The sequence below is a fragment of the Pyxicephalus adspersus genome, chromosome 3 (assembly GCF_032062135.1).
Source record: "Pyxicephalus adspersus chromosome 3, UCB_Pads_2.0, whole genome shotgun sequence".
NCBI lineage: Eukaryota > Metazoa > Chordata > Amphibia > Anura > Pyxicephalidae > Pyxicephalus > Pyxicephalus adspersus.
The window spans coordinates 83250577-83270297 of record NC_092860.1 but is presented as its reverse complement, the minus strand read 5'-3'; the positions used below and the strand labels follow the sequence as shown (position 1 = coordinate 83270297).

General features: G+C 35.5%; 1 protein-coding gene across 3 annotated transcripts in view; it reads right to left on the bottom strand.

Annotated features, from left to right (window-relative positions):
* The window catches only part of SHROOM3 (shroom family member 3), a 172341-nt gene that overhangs the window by 35790 nt on the left and 116830 nt on the right, over positions 1-19721 (bottom strand). For all 3 annotated transcript variants that reach the window (XM_072405481.1, XM_072405482.1, XM_072405483.1), the window contains 2 exons: positions 5454-5579; positions 1572-1697 (listed from right to left, as the gene is read on the bottom strand). In XM_072405481.1, coding sequence (XP_072261582.1) covers positions 1572-1697; positions 5454-5579 — 252 coding nt within the window. The remainder of the gene's footprint in view (positions 1-1571; positions 1698-5453; positions 5580-19721) is intronic.

The window sequence follows — 19721 nt, the reverse complement described above, 5'->3', positions numbered from 1 at the left end:
TCCAAAATGGGTTTAAGCTGTTTAGTTAGTTAGATTAGTAAAGTGAATAATATATTTGCAAATAATTTTTACATGTCCTAGTGAATAAGGACATTATCTGTCCAATTCTTGGAGTCACGTTGGTGACTCTACTGGGCACCAGTGTTACAATCTTGGGAGGTTATAAGAAATTTAGCCTACTGCTATTTGCTTGCTTTGCTTTGGGCAGTTTGCCTTTGAGACTATAGGGAAATGTACATTGGAAGCAGTGGGATGCAAGTGCTCCAATATATTGTTTATGACACCTTTTAATTCATGCAAAATGCATACAAAAACAACAAAGCATAGAGTAGGTTTTTATGGCCAGTTTGTGGCTTCGAGCTGTGTGGTGCTTATTATACTCATCCAGATTGCTTATAAAGCAGTTTGTGTTTATTATCAACACATGGAAATTTTTATAACGTAACAACATACTTTATGTACACATCCATATGAAATCATGCTGCTTGGCACATAAAACTATGTATGAATATTTGAAATATTTTGCCCTCCATTAAGTTCATTTTTATTTAATCACAGTGGCATTTACATTTGAAAGGGTGGAATATAAGGTTTAAAGTAGGGCACTGCTGATAGTTTACTTAGTTTTTTCCTGTGTGTAATGTATGGATTTTTAGGGTCTAATAACTTATTTTTATAGAGTATTTGGATTATATGTATTATCACATTTGCCTTCTTCAATTTTTTTTGACTAAAACATTTTTGTTTACAACCGCTGAAAACTGAATGAAAAAAGTGATGAAACAGTGGACTTATTGAACCCATTTTTAAACTTTTTTAATGAACGTAGTTGGTAGTAGCAGCGTTGCTTTGCATTTTTTCAAACGCTACACACACTGTTCAGAAGCTACCTCCAGAGTTAAATTCAGTGCACAGTTTTTGAAAATAGGACCCAGGACTGGAAACTGATAGTTTAGAATAAGCACAGCTTCATCCTATTTACTAATAGCAGAGAACAACTTTCCCTTAGTAAATTAACTTATTTCAATTACTGGTCTTTTGCACATAGGCACTTCAGTTTTTGACTTTACTAATACTGTGACCCAAATATTAAAGCAAGTGGATCAGCATAACATTTTCAGAAATGGACCAAGCCCTCTGTTTCTATTATAACAGTTTTATAACCAAGTGTAACGTTCAAACTTGCCTACATATGTATATGTCAAAAAAGCATTACTGGGAATCGAATTAAATCTAATCACCAATGGAAAATCAGCTATGAGCCAAAAAGTGACAAATCCTTGGGAAAAGAATATGTCTAATTTCTAAGACAAAGCAGTGGCCATTATCCTGTTCCTCATGCTAGACCTTAAACAACTAAATTGTGTCACCATAAATGCAAAGTACTTCAAAGTTATTACTTTGGCACTTCAAATTAATTCTACTACTGTCTTTTTCTCTTTTTTTTAAAACCTCCAAAATACTTGACGTACTAGTACTATCATTATTTATTTCAACATTAACAAGGGAATAACAAGTACTGTTTTTTTTTATTCCACAACATACAGTATGTGCTCATCATGTTTCCTTACCTCGAGTGATAAGCCTGGTGCCATGGAGATCCTAACGTTCCCTGAGATATTTGCATCATGCTGGGGTTGGGCTGGCTCTCCAGCAATTTGGTTGAATGCCAAGAATGAGGACGGGACTCACTTTGCCTACGGAAACATTAAGAATTAACAGAGGTTAGAAGTACAGTGTATGATCATAAAAACAGTTTTGATTGCACTGGTTTTGACTTGCTCACATTAAATTATACATTATAAGTAGGTAGACAAACTAAAATAACAATTATAACAATCAGCCTGGCAGAATAATCATGCTTTGTTCATAAGTGAGACACCTAAAAAACAAACATGCAAATTAACTTTCAGCAAAGCCTAAAATACGGTAAATGTTTTTCTAAACATTTTGAAGACACCAAATAAGTGTCCAATGTTTTATCTTACTTATTATTATCAATAAGACCAATGATTGCTTCCCAAATAATCTTTTTGGGATATGCCAACTTTGAGGACTGAGAATAGTGGGTTTTACTAGGGAGTATGAGATTATGTACTTTGCAATATGTCTAGAGTAAGGTAATACTGTCTGTTGACTATGTTTTATCTGGATAAATTTCAATTACAAACCAAAATTACTTTCTACCTACTTTAAAGGTTTTGACATTTGCACTTAATATAATATAATTATATATATATATATTTAATATATAATTTAATAAAAAAATATAATTTCAAGACACAGTTTAGACAGACAAGACTTCATCTTATGCCATAATTTCCCATGGCAAAATAAAATATTAATAACAAAACAAAAATGAATGTAGTGCAGAAATTTTGAACCAAGGTTTTTCTGGAATAAAGTATTCACAATTTTTAGATGTGGTTTCCCATAGTGCTTACCTCCTCACAGATCAGAGTCTGTTCAAAGTAATAATAGGCATTTTCGACACTGGGCCTGATTTATTAAAGCTCTCCAAAACTGTAGAGGATAGACTGTCATGGGGGAACCTGGGTTATCCACGAAACATGCAATAGATTTGCTAAAATATGGAAATAGTTTTCAATCCTGGACCAGTTGCATTCCATGTTTGTTGGATCATAGTCTATCTTCTCCTGTTTTGGAGAGCTTTGATAAATCAGGCCCATTTGTCTACTTGGCACTACAATAATAATCTTCTGACTTTGGAAACTTGGATTCCATCATTGTCAGACTGGACATGTATTCTTAAAAGCACATGGAAACTGTGGGGGCATTGGATTATAGAAGGCCCAACTCACCCCAATCCTCCAAGTGGAATATGCCCAAAGAAGCTCTATGGCTTTCAAGCAATTATCTCAAGAAGGAGCCTACTGTTTCTTTTCTTTAAATCCCTGCAATAGTACTAAACTATGGTCTGTAAAATAGCATTTAAAATAGCATTTATGTATGACTCTAAACCATATGAATAATTTACTGAAAACATTGTTTCCCCCTACCCCAATTTGCTTACTGTATGGAACTTTATTTAAAAAAAGTATAATAAAACTAATTGTTCAACTAAAAGAAAAATGTAGGCTTCATCCCATGGCCTAAAGATATGGGAAAGAAGAGATTAAATTTTTTGCAGTTCAACTTTTTCAGAAATGTGTATTTTCTGCTTCTCTATGCATCCCTTTTTTAACAAATTATGACCAGTATAGTAAGTTAAAAACATAAAGGCTTTTATTACATATTCAAAACTAAATATAAGATCATGTGCAGTGGACCACTATACAGAGGTGAGAACTACTGTTTTTTTTTATAAGAAAGAACATATTTTTTTTCTTTTTCTAGGTAACAATTGTGAATTGCAGACTAACATTTTTTGTCTTTAAAGTGGACCTAACATTTCAAATGTGAAGATTGCTATTGCTATATGCATTTTTATTTGTGCTCAAAGAGTACCCTGGAAAATATACCTTTTGTCTGGATTATTTCCTAAAAACAGCCTTTTACTGACTGTATGTGATGATGCTTTGGTACTTTTGTGCTAATAGTGTCATAGATGTATGTTTGCATGATTGTGTTAAAGGCACTGCTTCCTAGTTTCATTGGGTTTGAGGTTATAGATGGTGATGTTGTTACCATGCTGCTCACCATTCTGACAATGCTGCAAGAACAATTATAGGTAAACTGTGAGGATACACCTAATTCAATGCTGGAACAAAAGCAAGCATAAAATGCCCATGCCCCATGTTGATTGGAGAGCTCTTCTTTGACTCTCCAGTGGAGTGTTACACAAATAATTTTTCTATAGCTGTGTGACGGAGAACAGGCATTTCTCCTGGAGTTTCAGCTGCTTTCTTATGAACATGAGCTGCAAGACTGGTACACCTTTTTGTTCAGATGGACCTAGAATGTACCTTTTATAAACTAAAAGTTCAATAGGGCTTTGAAAAACAAATTATTAGCAGACGTTTAGTCTTGTGATTAGTTTTGTGCTTTATGGGGGTAGTTGGTAATCTGGATTTAGGAAGATCACAACCAATATATAATAAGAAGTATGTGTACCTAGACAGAAAAAGCCCCAGTCCAGTGGAGAGAAACTGAATGGAAGTGATGAAGTGATTTCAGTTGCAATCACTGTAATTGGAATCATGGGTATCACCTAAAATAGGCTACTGAGGTCATTGTTCACCAAAAATAGTTAAGTGGTAGAACACCAGTAAATGGTTTTCCAGTGGTTTTGGCAGCCTAGAACAGCCCTTCTATACCTAAAAAAACATAAAAATGCTATGAAAAATGTAAAGTTTAAGATATTTCTAAGGCTTTAAACTGCCACGCACTTGTCCTGGAAAAGGGATGGTAAAGTTGCGCATTTATGGGATTTAGGTACAGTATGTAGGCATGCAAACTGCATTTTAGTTCAAAGTATTTATTTTCTAGGATATGCATAATTATACAGTTTTCTTTAACACTTTGCAGGCATTCCTAAATTACTATTAAAGTCTGCCATTCTTTTATCTAATGCAGCTATACACAAGTTAACAGGGTGCACATTTAGGCATGCTCTTCAATGTAAAATGTTCCTCCAAGACATCATGTTCAGTGTGCTGTATAAACTGTACATCACGAGTCTGGATTTCTTCTTACTGTATATAATTAAAATTGTGCTAGTGTCATACAATGAATTGCTATGTGCCTACATTATTTAAAGCCACCTGTTTTAGTTATTACCTTATGCGGATGGACTTTATTAATATTAATAATAATAATAATAATAATCAGGATTTATATAGCGCCAACATATTACGTAGCGCTGTACATTAAATAGGAGTTGCAAATGAGAGATGTCTACAGACAGTGACACAGGAGGAGAGAACCCTGCCTCGAAGAGCTTACAGTCTAGGAGACCCCTAATGCTGGACTGCAGGTAGATAAAAAGAGAGACAAATTTATGCATACTTTTTGCATGATTTGTTTTGCCAGCAGTTTAAGTACCTGAGTTTGGGAGAAGCAGTACAAGGAGCGTTTAAGATGTGCTACAATGAATGAATGTTGTATTAGTAAGAGAGAACAGAGTAATAAACAGATGAGCTCATCAGTCTGATGTGGATGAAAATGAGACCTGTGGGTAAAATGAAAGATCAGGCCCCTCTCATGTGTAGTAGAGCTGTGTATATTTTAAAATATGATCGACAGAAATACAAATCCTTTGGCAGGTAGAAGAGCTATCTGTGTATTAGGTTATTTGCCTGGAGCTCCAGTTATTGTTAATATTACCAGTTACTGTAAGTGTTTACAAATAGAATGAAAGTAAATGTGTCTATATATACCTGTCCAGTGAATGAGGTGAATCTGTGCTCACTCTAAATAGTCAGGAAAAGGGGGGGGGGGGGGGTGTAGGCGAATGTCCTAGTTCTAGTAGTTCAGAATTCAATCGGCTTTACCTGTTCTTGAGTCTTAGTTTAGGTCCTTCTGGACATGCTCCTGGGTTGATGGATTGCTTCCCTGGGGCCGTTTCAAGGTTGTTGATTTTCTGGTCATAACATTCAGCCCTCCCAATAAATATGCTTCTAAAAAGAAAAACAAGACAAAACACACCATTAAACTTTGTCAGTTCAGTAGCTAGGTTGCAGCTTATATAATAAAATAACAAAATGCAATGGCATCATGCAAAATGCAATAACCAACAGCAATTAATTCAAACTATCAGTTAGAAAAAAACAAAGCAGTAAGAATATAATTTCCGTATTGCGAATATTACTGTGGATATAGACACAGCTATTATAATATATGAGTACATCTGTGCTGGTTGTCTGATCAGTGAAAATGTCTGAAATCCTTTGTGAATTTCTCTGTGGTGATGTGACGTGGGTGCACAACTTAATGTTTTTATGGACTTTTGCTATATTAATACAGCTACACCTAGTTAAGTCCTTGTTTGGCATGTTTGATCATATTAGTTAACAATCCTGGTATGAGCTCAACTTGCATATTTAGAAAGATTTACATTCCATACATTACAGGAATAAAGTAATTTAAAGCTCACACAGGTGTCTGAAAGACAGTTTGACTTACAAGTACAGCAGAACAACATTTTTTAACTTAAAATTAAAAGAATGCAATTGATCTGTTAACAGGTTGTGTATTTTGGATGGAATCGTCAGGATTTTGTGTACTTTGAAACATAACTCACATACCTGTACTGTAACTCCACCAAGTCTAAGATTGCTTGTACAGAAACACAGTAATACTGCTGATATTTTTTTACAGGGAGAGCAAACTAAAGGTATAATAATACCATGCAAAGATATTGCCAGTCACCAGAAATAATCTTTAAGGATAGTATTTCTGTATTAGTTGTATAACCCATACAATTTTTTGTTTCTCATTTAAAAAAAATCCTGTTTTTACAGGACTAAGGAGCCTAGTTGTAAAGCAAATACCATTTAGAAATCATATTCAAATAGATCAATGTGAAAAAAAAGTGGTTCAGTCATTCAAGTAATTGCTTCCCCAATCATAGAGTGCTCTTTACAATATTATGCTAACAACTCTCCATGTGGCACTGCGGGATCCACACTTTATCCTTTCTGGCAATAAATCAATAGTAAAAAATGTAGGTGCCAAGTAGAGTAACACTGCTATGTCCAGCAGAGAGCAGGTAGTGGTATCTGACCTCCACTTATAATAGGTTCTCATATGAGGACAATATAAAATTGTCTGGAGTTGAGATTTAAGCAAGCCCAGAAGTCAGAAAAGACAAATAGTTTATAAAGTTTTTTTTTATATCAAATTACTCAGTCTAGTAATTTTAACCCTCTTATATGACATTGTTATTTACTTTTAATTACCCACAAAACATGCTGCATGGTCATCAAGACTGTCTGGTATGTCTTTAACAAACTTAGCCATACTGGCAAAGAGGCGTAGGACACACATGTATAGTTTCTAAACCAAAGTTAATTTGAAATAAAGTATATCTAAACCCAATCACAAAAATGTAATACATTGTTTTTAGATATGTCGGCTCAATTCATTTCCTTGTTCTAGTTTTGTCCATTAAATTTCTCCAGCAACATACTTCCTGTCCTTGGATCACTCATGTTCACTGTCCTGAATTTGGGAAGGAGCAGTGTTGTCATTCATCTAAATTACTTATTTAAGAGTGTAAAGAACAGTAAATAGCAATAAATAATAATATTAATAGTAAATGTTAAACATTTTAGAAAAATACCATTCTGCAAAAATATAAAAAAGCTCAATTAAGAAAATATGAAACTAGAAGAGGGAAGAGGACGGTCAAAATACATTTTTATCAATATAAATAAAGGGGAAGAGAGGATAAACAAGGTCAATGGGACTTTGAAGGGAAGTAAGTCTTCATCATGAACTCTGAAGAATTAAAAATGATGTGTTGTCATTCCAAGAAATTAAGTGTGTCAAGACTACCAAACCCCTTTCTGTAGTTCACCTTGAAAGGGGTAATAACATTGTGTAAGATTACACTACAAAGAACACCACTGGCGCTATTCAAAAAATTAACAAATAAATAAATACAATATTTTCTGGACATATTTAACAGATTAAAAGGGAGTAAATATGAGAAGGTTTGCTGGATCCCCCAGCTTCACTGATGAAAGTGTATCCTCTCCAGCTCTCCAGGCCCCTTGTTTCTGTAATTTGTAGTCATATACAGTGGGTACATTAGGGAAGCGTGATACAAGTAATCTATTCAATAGAAATTGTGTGTCTATACCATGTAGTTGTACACAGTAGGTACATGGGGGCAGCCATCTCTGTAGTTTTACCATTTACCGAAAATAATTTCTTATCAATAGAAATCTACATTCAAGAAAACTACAATTGATTCCAGCCATATTTGCCAATACACACAAACAAGGATGACTGGGAGCATTAAAATACTTTTGACAGAAAAGTAAACACTTGGGAAACCCTGACTTGCGGTATGATTTAGAATATCATGTAATCTGTGTCATACGTGCTTTAGATATCAGTGGAGCAGTTTCTGCATCAGCTGGAATGCTGTTTACCTCTGACATAAAACATTGTCAGTTTCCATGTAAAAGATCATCAAGGATGTAGCTATCATAAAACAATTTATGAGTGTGTACACTGCCCTTAAACGTACACCTTCACTTTCTTCTTGGGCTTTGTCATGTAACACCACTGTAAATGTCAGTACAGGTATTGGTATGTCACTTTTATCTATGTTATTGTACTACATTTTTACTTTATTTTTTACATTTGTCACCTTTGTGAAATATAGATCACAAAGGTGTAAAGATAGCGACAGTGCTTTGTAAAAGTTCAGTACATACTGAACTGATTGCTCAGAATTACCTAAATGTTTAAACCATACCCAGCTTCCATATAGAAATCTGAAATAGCCTTATTAAAAGTGTTTTGCATCTTATTTCAATTTAGTTTCTGCTATCAATGTAATATAATTTATTATTGTTATTCACCTAGAAATTCCTTGTTTGTCCACTAGTTGTAACAGCTCTACTAGGCTAGGCAGTGCCATCTTGAATATGTTGTTAGTGGTCCCTGCAGACAAATCTGTAAAATCTGTGACGCTCTATTGCACATCCAGTATAACACAAGCTGGGTGATCACTGGCTCAGTCTGCACAGCAGTGGATGGTTACCTCACTTACTGCTGATGCTTGTAAACTGCACTCTGATCCTGTGCATAGCCACTGATCTGACAACCAGCTTCTCAAAAAGCTGGGCTGGGAGTTGCATGGACATGGTGTCATGGGAGTCTTGGAGGGGAGCAGAAATGAGTGGCATTGAGTAAATAAGTGTATTTTTTCTTTCCTGATTTATGTTAACCGTAATATCTGCTAAGAAAACAGTGACTAGGGAACCAAAGAGACAAAAATGATTACCATGTCTGCCTAACTAGAACATGTGTTCAGACTAAGAAGTACTATGTGGTGACAGGTTTTCTCTAAATTATTCTGTTACAAAGAAGATAGTTGTCATTTTTCTGTTAAAGATTAGGAAATAAATGATGAAAAAAAATGGCTGCTATGGGCAGCAAAAAAATTCCTGCATTTGTGATCAACAGCAACCATCCTCTTCTAAGCTACTGTCTTAGGAAAGAAGTGCACAATTTGTACTGAAGGCTTAGAAGCAATCGAAAGAACCTGCACATTTATATTCATCCCAAGCCACTGACACTCTTCTAAAACAGTATATTTTATTATGATGCCCATGCTACGGGCTGAGAGTACACTTAAGTATTTATGAGGCGTTACATACCAAGCCCACTGAAGTGCTGGGTAAACAGAAACTAGTTAATTCTTTAATGGTCTAAATCAACCAAGGAGTCTTTGGTCCTAGTCCATTTTCCAAGTTTTTTGTCTTTCACTGGTTGATGTTGGTTTTGTAGGACCATTATAATGAATTACACGTAATCTCTGGTCAATGGTGCAGTGGAAACGGGTATTAATGGCCCTACTGTTTAGGAAAGTTTAGGAAAGAAGATTAATTCTGCCTGAATGCTTGCTAAGGGATGATTTACAAAAAGTGGATCAAAACAAATAGATAAAAAAGCGTAGCTGTTGCCCTTAGCACCAATCACATTTCACCTTTGATTCTGTAGAAGATTTTACAAGGCATCTGCTTAAATGGGTTGAAGAATCAGTTCACTAAAGCATGATTCATGCAGTATTTTATTTTATTTTTGCTATTAAAACTATTTTCTGTTTTCTTACTTTCTTAAGTATGTATTTCATTGATTATTTGAATTCATCAGACTTTGAATGTTCATACTGTCTATGTTTATAAAAAGTCAACATTTATCACATGTGCTTTTTCTTACAATTATGAATTTCTGGTTGACATTTTAATTTTATTTGTTCACATTTTGCCTTCTCTGGTCCCTCCTTTTTCAACAAGATATACCATTTACATAAGAAAACCCTGGCAGGGGTTATAACCATTCCACACTCTATCCCAAACTAAAAAAAAAAGAAAGTTATGGCTGTATATACACACAACCCTTTCATAAGATAATTATTATAAGAAACAAACCGGCAAAACCAGTTAAAGTAAACGTTTGCTCCTCTCATGCAGGTTCCCTTTAATGCTTTAATGGTTACCCTCATAATTTCCTTGGACTTCAAAGACAAGATCAGAAAGTTGTCATTAGCAAACAGGCTTTCCGCAGAAGCTAAGAAGAACATGGAAAGAAGGTGAAATGGAACAAACATCCTCATGTGTTGGGTGTCTTTACCAAAATATCTAAATGAGATGACAGAGGAATAAGAGCCCATGCACACTTAGGGATGCAGAGCATTATTGCATATGTGTTATATGAATTAATGTATATTGCATTATCATATGCTATAAAAAAAAATACTTGGTATATGAGTGGTGCATGTATATTGTGTTGTACTGTAGAATTTGCTGGGAACATTACACTGAATAGCATTGCAGTAGACAAGACATAGAGCATGTTCATTGTGGCAACACACATTAAGAAGCATGCTATCACACGTTGTTAAAAAAATGAAAAAAATGTAATATTAGGATAATATTAACAATTAGTCTATTTATAAAGGAGTGAATACTTGCCAATGATGGCAAAACTCATAACTCTACTTGTGTTGAAAAAATATCCAGTGCCACATATTTGTAAAGTGCCAATATTTTCAAGCACTTTGTAGCAGGTTTTTTAACCACATCTTTTGCACAATAATTCTGATTGGCGGTGTTTAGTTCATTATAATGAGCTTTCCATGCTCTAATGTGGAAAGTGGCAGTGTCTGCATCCTTTCAGAAATAATTACTCCTTCAGGGGAGATTGCCACAAAAATAAAATTACTATAAGTAGTTGTTTTGTTAGAAAATCACAATCAGATTTTCCTACCCAAACATTGGTAGTGCCTATAACCTAACTTGTATCTTTGTGCAGAATCCTGAAAAATCACACAAGCAGGAAATGCCTTGTCTGGGTACATTTCTGTACCAACTATGTACAGAACAACTCCAGGTTCCATATTGGATTTTGTTTTTTTGACATTTTTACAAGACTACAATGACCACGTATTAAATTGAAATTGATGGTAAATTCTATATTATTTTTAATATTCTATAATTTTAATGATAGTAAAGTTACTTTTAAATATGCCAAAATTTAGCACAAACTAGTGATTTAACAAAGGGTCAGAAGGTGATGCAACAGGTATATATAACTGAATTTGCTAGTCATAATAATGTATGGAAAATCTGCTACAAACCACTTACAGGAATGACTAAAAAGAATTCACTACTACTTATTTTACAAGTGTATCATATGTATCAAAAGTATCATACTTATTTTGATGCTAAATCTCTTCTGATTTATATTGGTTTTGAAGGATACATCTAATGCTAAAATATGAAAAATAATGAAGTGTGATTTGTAAAAACATAATAGAGTACACTTGATAATGGTAATGATAATTCAGTTACGAAATGGGCTGCAATGAAAATCTGGGACAAATAAAAGGTGTAAAATTATGTTTGCTGCTTTTGTGTATGTAAAGAAAAGACATCTATCTTCTGAGGTCTTCTTATGTCTTGATTTATCTTGATAAAAAAAAAGTGAATAAATCTTGCTTTAAACTGGTTGTCCTTTTTGGTAATTGTAATTGTCTTGTTCATGATTAAATGCAACAAGTCTTCAGCTTGCCACATCATTTCTGATATAATTTTCAGCACTTCCTTGTTAACGTTATCTCCACTTGCTTAATTTCATGCACACCTCAAGTAACACAGGCGTTTCCTCTTAACAAATGTGTTTTGGCAGCTGTCCTGTCAGAATTTAACTGCTCACAGGTTCTTAAATGAAAGATGTCAGATAGGACATGGTGAGATTGAAGTGCAACAGACCTAACGTTAGAGAGGTCACAACAAATTGTTCAGGAAGCGGCTTAAAGAGCATAGGCGGGAAAAGTCACTGTACTAATTACTTTCACTGCTTATAGGTAAATAATATGTAAAAATATCAAATATAACTCTGCCTCAGCTAACAGGAGAAATTGGGGCAAATGAAATATCCTCAGCTCATAAACTATTACTCTTACACATTCACATGTGCCTAGTTCTTTGTATTCATCTATATGAAAGGATTAAAATGGGAAGTAATTATTCTACCAAAGGACGGCAGTCCCTTGCTTTCAGTGTATAAACCTTGTATCCAAAGTATCAGGGAACAGGAGTTAGGCTAAGTTCAGACAAGCATTTGTCAACCTGTGGTTAACCACTCCTAGACCACCAATATATAACCACTAGGTATTCAATAGCAATTTTGACAGCCATTTGTGAGTGTTTTCTGAAGAGGTCTATGGAGTTCTAGAGCCAGACTGCTAAGGATGTTGTATAAAGCATCTCGTAAAATGCACTGCAACCAAAATGTCTGTACAAAATAGGATTTCAACCACTTCAGTTTGTTTCAATATTGACCAGGAATTTGTGGTAGTTGTGGACTGGTTGATAGTGGTGAACTGCAGTGTTCCCACTATCTGAACCTAGCCTAAAGCTGCGTACACACTGCCAATTTTTGTCGTTGGAAAGGATCTTTCACGATCCTTTCCAACGACAAGGGAGTGCACGATGCATGAACGTTGCTGTACATACAGCACCGTTCATGCTCTATGGAGAGGGGAGGGGGAGAGCGACGGAGCGGCACCCTGCTGCGCGCTCTCCCCTTCACTTTCATTACGATCGGCTGTCGTCCATCGTCCGTGGATCCGGCAGGTCGGTCGTCCGGACGATGGACGACACCGACTGTACACACGGCAGATTTTCGCCCGATAATTGGCCGATGCCGATTATCGGGCGATAAAAATCTGACGTGTGTACGTAGCTTAAGGTAGGTATTTAAAAGTTTGGTTAAAAATTATGACAAAAACAACAGTGAATATTTGAATTTTTCTTCTGATGTATCCAACAAATTGCTGAAAGTCATCGCAACATAGGAGATTTTTTTTACCAGATTATTTGTGCTACCAAAATCACTAGAGATTAATTAGTAAATGTAGCAACTGATCACTCAATCACATAGAACAATGAGAGAGGATACACCAGTGATCCTGCAAACCTTGAATGGATTTATTTAAAGTAATTTGCTCATTTCTAGCAAATGTTTTGAATCCTGGACCAGATTCATTTCAGGTTTGCTGGATCATCCAGCTTCCCTGATGAAAATGTATCCTTTCTAGCCTTGGAGAGCTTTAATAAATCAGGCCCAGTGACTTACTTTGGAAACAATCTTAGGGTTAAAATGACCCTAAAACCTAACTCCTAGGGCTTATAAAAAATAAAACTATTTTGCTAAAATTTTAGGTCTACTTTTATGATTTAAAAAAAATCTGCATTGGCCTGCAGCACAAAAAGTTTAAAGTAAATTTAAAGCCAAACTTTTTAAAGTTTTTGCTAGATTTTGGGAAGGTAACACCCCTGTGATTTTTTTTTGTCTGTGTGTTATTGCTTAGATTTCCCTTCATTTTCTGTTGTCAATGCAAAAAGTGTTCTCATTTGAAGGTTTTCCCTTCTGGTGTTGTTGGTAATTCAGAATGTGGGATTTTCCTTACCTTTACTTTCAGCTATGGTAACATATAGGATAAATATGATTAATTAATATGTAGGGACACAGACAGCAAACAAAATGGTTGCTAACGCTTTCCTATTGTATGCAAAACTAAAAAATATATACTTTGAATAAAAATTTAGAAAATGTACATAGCTTGTATTATATTAAAAAGTGAGACACTTCCTGTTTCCTGTCAAGTGTAGAGGAAAATTCTTGCATGTATTCATCTTTAGATACTTGTAGTAATGCATCTCTGTTCTCTTACTCAGTATAATTAACAGGATTTTACATTTCTTCCTGTTATCATTCTGCTATTTGGGACATAAAAGAAAGATTCCCACTGGAAACTGAAATATAACACCTAATTGACATCATAGTCAATTCATCTTTTCATTTAATAAAAGTAATATTTACATTTTCTTACAAAATAGAATATTAAAGAAAGCTGGCAGGTACAAATTAGACAAAAGGATTCACAATAAAAAGCAAGGCAGCCACACATAACTGAAGGTTACCTTTTTCCTAACAGATTGGAATTCTGCTATGAAAGAATTACGCAAGGATATTTTATACACAAAAGTTAAAGGAATGATCTGTTATGTTCAGCCTAATGGAAAAAATTAAAGTCGTGACAAAAGGAAGCAATTCATTTCCACTTTGTATTAATATAACCAACCAAACATTAACATACATAAAAGCATGCTGTTATTGTTCCAGCTACTGTGCCGCCCACATGTTCAACATTGCCACAGACTGTGGTGTGACCGTTCCAGATTATTAACATACAACTGAATAATAACTGTGCGGAAAACCATTGAAAGGCTATTACAGTACATGATGTGACGGCCTTTTGACAATGTTGCATTCACTAAAAACACACAAATACTATGCAGACCACACACACATTCACACTCACAAGACGCCTACTCTGAATACAGCAGGGAAGTGTACAGGCTTGTTAACAAAAACTGCGAAGATTTATAATAGGGCTGGACTAAGATGAACAATAAAACAAACAAGGGTGCTGAGCTGTAGTTGCACATAAGTCGACTTGAAATAAAGCTTTCATGTTGTTAATACAGAACATTTTCTGATCCGTCTAAATTATAAAATATACTAATTCATATTTTACTTGCATATTATTTTCAATGTTCAGTGTGACTAAATAATGTGGGAAAAGAATGTTTCAAGTTCACTTAAAATAAATTACTTTTTAACTGGCGTTATTGGAGTTATTTTTAGCCATATTCATACTTGAGAGCTCTGGTGAACTATTGCAGAGGAAATTATCCCTTTTAAAAGTCCTCCAATCAAAAATGTTAATGGAAGGTAGCACAAACTTTTTTTTTTCTTTTTCTCTTACAAACGCTTTCACAATCGTTTCCAACGAAAAATGACCTGAAAGATGAAGGAACGAGCGCTGTACCTACAGTGCCATTCTATTCCTATTCTATAGAAGGGGGGGGAAGGAGGAGTAGCAGCCCCACTGCTCTTTCCTCACTTCCCTTCTATTGCAGTCGTTCATCTTCTTTCGTTCTTAGATTTGTCCCAGCTGCTGTCGGACGTCCGCTGTACACAAGTCAGATTCTAGTAGCGGAACCATGAACGATGTTGGATGGACACTGTACACGTTTGATTACTGTCGCGGATCCATGAGCGATGTTGGACGGCCACTGCACACATGTTAGATTCTCGTCCAGAACGAGCCAGGACGGGGCTAATATTGGCCAAAAATCATTTGAAGTGTATACGTAGCCTTAAGCAACTTGCATCAGTAAATATTAAGGGTACCCATTGCTTAAGGGCATGAATCCTATTGGTATTGGCATAGTATATGGGGTTTGTGCAAAATAAATGCAACTTTTGAGTGTGTACAAATAAGGAGAAAGAGCAAATGCTGGTAAATGCCATTGAATGTAACTATCAAATTTGAAATTCGTAGGTAACTCTGAATAACAAATGTGCATTTTTAAAGCCAATACCCAAGTAAATGGAAGCACCATACCCCAGATGGTCCTCTGTTTCTGTAATAACTGAGCTTTTCAGTGCTCCCATAAGACTCCAAACCTGCTAAACTGCTGCTGAAAATCTTTTTTTTACGTCCCACAAGCCCTTGACATCCAATAATCAAGTATGGAACCAATTCCCTATTCACCTGAACTTTAAAGACTGAATACATATCATCCTTTACAAGATCAAGCTTTGTGGCCCCACCCCGTTCATTTGACCTTCAACCACCCATCCAGTCAGACCTACATACCTCCCCTAACTCACATCTAAACTTTTTTCTGACTAACCCTAGTCAGTCCAGTTTTCTTCTTTTGTTCTTTAGTGTCTGACAATAATTTGGTAATGGACTTCTTTTTAATGATAAAAAATTATTGTATGTACATCCCACTTTAAGAATAATGCTGTCAAATATAATTACCTTCATATGTAAAAATTAACCTTGAGGCCTTCTTCCAGGATGCTATAAAAGATCCCTAGTAACGTGCAAATAAATCTTTGTCTGCGTTAAAACTGGCGTGTTTACTTAGTTGCACAAGCTACCTTCCAAACTGCTGACATTATTCACACCACACACCATGAAGTAACGTGGTAATAAAAGCTTTGAGAACTAAACAGTGAATTGAGCTAAACTGTACTTTGGTAAGTCACTTTCAGACAGGACCCTCTGCAAACAAGAGGTGATTTGAAAAGTTTTATTAAGAGGCGATAGATAAAAAGGTGGCCTTTTGTTCTGAATAAAAGGAGAACACTTCCATATAGATATTCAAGGTTTGACTTTTCAATGTTCCTGACAAAGTGGCTTCCTTCCTCATACATCCATGCTTCTCTCAGGGTGGGTGGAGGAATGTGAGGCCTATTGTTCATATGACGCCATCCTCGTGAGGAACTTCGAGACCGCTTTGGGTCACAATAGCTAGATTTACAGGACGCTGTCAGATGTCATGTCATAGAAAGCACAGAACCGTAAATTATCAAGTCTTTCTTTCTCCTCCTGTCCCCAAAGCATTTCAAGAATTTGTTGAGCGGGTTCTGAACAGCGTGTGAGAACCGTTAAACAATAATTTATTGAAAAGCGTATGGTGCATACTAATATGTGATATAACCCTACAGAATGCAAGTATGGAATGTGGCAGATGGCTTATTATCTTTGTACTTAACATGATAATTGTAAAGCTGTCCACAATGCCTTGCAGTTATTACCAATATTGTGACTAGAATGTGGCTACCGTATATGTGGAAATAAACATTTTGCAAAGTTTAATGTGAACCCCACATCACAGTCTGGGTCACAATCAAATACAACATGGTGGATAGGCACGAAAAGGCCCTTATTAAACAAGACAAACATTAGATTACTCAGGTTTTCAGTGTAATAACTGTTTAAATATTTTTTAGTTACTTCACATTATTATACTTTGTACTACTGAATGGGCCTGACTGTATAAGAAAGGAGCAAAAATTAGCAATATAATACAGCTTACCAGACTTACGATACTTTTCTTTTATCATGACTTTTCCTTTGTTTGGGGATGCCTTTTTTGGACTACAAATACTGCCCTACTTTCTTCTCCATGCCATAAAGGTTAACAATCAGCAGAGCAATAGATCACAGTAATCCATCATCTTACAAGATTCCTAGCACGATCTACAAGTATTTTTTTGTACTTGTCAAACAGATATATGAAAACATTTCCAATGGCATATTTGCAGACCAATACAAACCAAATAATAGAAGTTCATTGTTAGGACTTAAACACATTTTAATCACAACCCTTTAAAACCTTGATAACAACAGTTCAATCCCATGTTTTTGTCTTGAACAAAAATCAGGAGCACATTAATATAAATTGTAAAGGAATAAGTGAGAAAGCAAACACAGTATGGGGGTTTAAGACTAAGATCTGGGCAACGATCAATGTATTTCACAAAGATAAACATGTACTGAATATCTGCTTTCAGTCAGCTCTAGGTTTACTAAAGGCGTACAATACAGCAAATGTTCAGAGAGACAAGTACTAAACATGTGTTGAAATCCTGCCATGAGAGAATGAGAGGATTTCAAGAGGCAAGCATGCCCCAATATGAGCCAATGGATGGAGGTCCTGATAATAAACAGCGCATTGCACTGTACTGCTACTCTAAAACACACAATTACCTTCCACCTGAAACTCAGCACACACAGTATGTCCAGTTTTTAATCAATGCCTGGTAATTTTTGCCATTTTCTCCTCCATGAGAATCCTATCTAATATTACTGCCACCATATATCTACTACAGGGAGACTGGAAATATCCCCTAGTGTGTCAGATGTAGAAGATTGTCCAGCTACCTTAGTTTTTGAGAAGAAAGATCAGTGTTATGGGTGTCAGGATGAAAAAGTGTTAGTCCTTCGTCTACGCTGACATTTATGGTAACTTTCTGAAATAATTTTGTTCAAATATTCTACAAGAGTTCTTTAAAAAGTTTCTGCACTTTTTTAATTCTTTTTATTAGGAATTTCAAAAACAAATACATGACTTTTCTACATAGTAAACTTCATCTGCTATGCATTTTTCTAGTCACATGACACTGTCTGCCATGACCAATTACTACTTCTCCTGCCCTCATAGTTTCCAACAAAAATTTAAAAGTGTGGAAACATTTTGAAGAACCATTGTATCTTTGGATTGAACTCCAACTTCAAACAAGTGCCATGATGGAGATTAATAATTTGATGTTCACAGATTTTGTTTGAGGGAAGATTCTATTATTTTATATAAACTAATAAATTAGTTAAATTAATGAGCCATATTATGTAGTCAATAAGAATTTAACCATTTTTTAAATGACTTTTTTAAGTGAAAGGATGAATCTGCCAGATCTAATATACTTTATTTATTTTTTTAATCTTTGCCATGTTATTGATTTATTAATATTTTTTAGGGCTTGTGTATAAATGCATTTCTTTATATCTGGTACAAGTTTCCATACAAGTCAAAGAGGTTGCAAAACCAGCTTGTTGCATCTTGGAAGGTGGTGAGAAGGACACTGGAAGCAGGTTATCTTTACTTGTTCACAGACACATCCCTATCTGAATTGAAGCTGAATGCATGCTTCATTTGCCTATCTACACAAGCCCTTAATTACTACTTAGCCTGCTCGTAGATGTTTTAATTATTAATTGGGCTGCGTAGGTGTGTTGATTTTCAAAGCTGCCAGCTGAGTTCTGAATTATGTAACGTGCAAAAGCGAGCTCTCTTGGCCACAGAGCAGAAGGAAATGTATGGATGAAGTAGACCCTCTTTCAATTCTAAGGTTTTATGTAATGGGACATAATAAAAACTCACCTAGTCCTTAGCAGGTTCCAAAATGTGGACTATCCTCCAGCTTTACTACTGAGTCACTGATTTCAAACATTTATCCATGTTGTAAAAAGTGATGAAAGGATTGGTTTGCCCTAGGTTTTTGGGCCCCAGTAATGGGTCATGTGGCATGTATTCTAACCCTTTATTCACTGTGTCTGATTTATTAAAGCTCTCCAAGGCTGGAGAGGATACACTTTCATCAGTGAAGCTGAGTGATCCAGCAACCCTGGAATGAATTTCTTCAAAGTAATCTGCTAGCAAAAGTTTTCAATCCTGAGTCAGATCTATTCCAGGTTTGCTGAATCATCTAGGTTCACTGATAAAAGTGTATGCTCTCCAGCCTTGGAGAGCTTTAATAAATCAAACCCATTGTTTGGTGAGTCACTGTCCTGGAACGTATCTGGGGACCCAATATATGCATGCCTCATGCAATGAGAAATAGTGAAGGAAGGATAAGGCTGCATACAAACGTGCAATAATTGTTGTTGGAAAGTATCTTTCATGAGCCAATTATTGGACAAGAACCATTGCAAGTGTGTATGTAACCTAAGGATACTTGCCCTGGTGCACAAACCCTAATGGCTGTTCCTTTATATCTCCCCGTAAAGGATAACTGTACAGTGCAGTTAAGATAACAGTACAGTAATCTTTCACCCCCACCTGTAATTAGGAAAAGTAAATAGCACTCCCTCTACAGGATGTGTCATTATTTATAGTTACCACGGCCTGCTGTGTCTCTGGTTCCAATCCTTC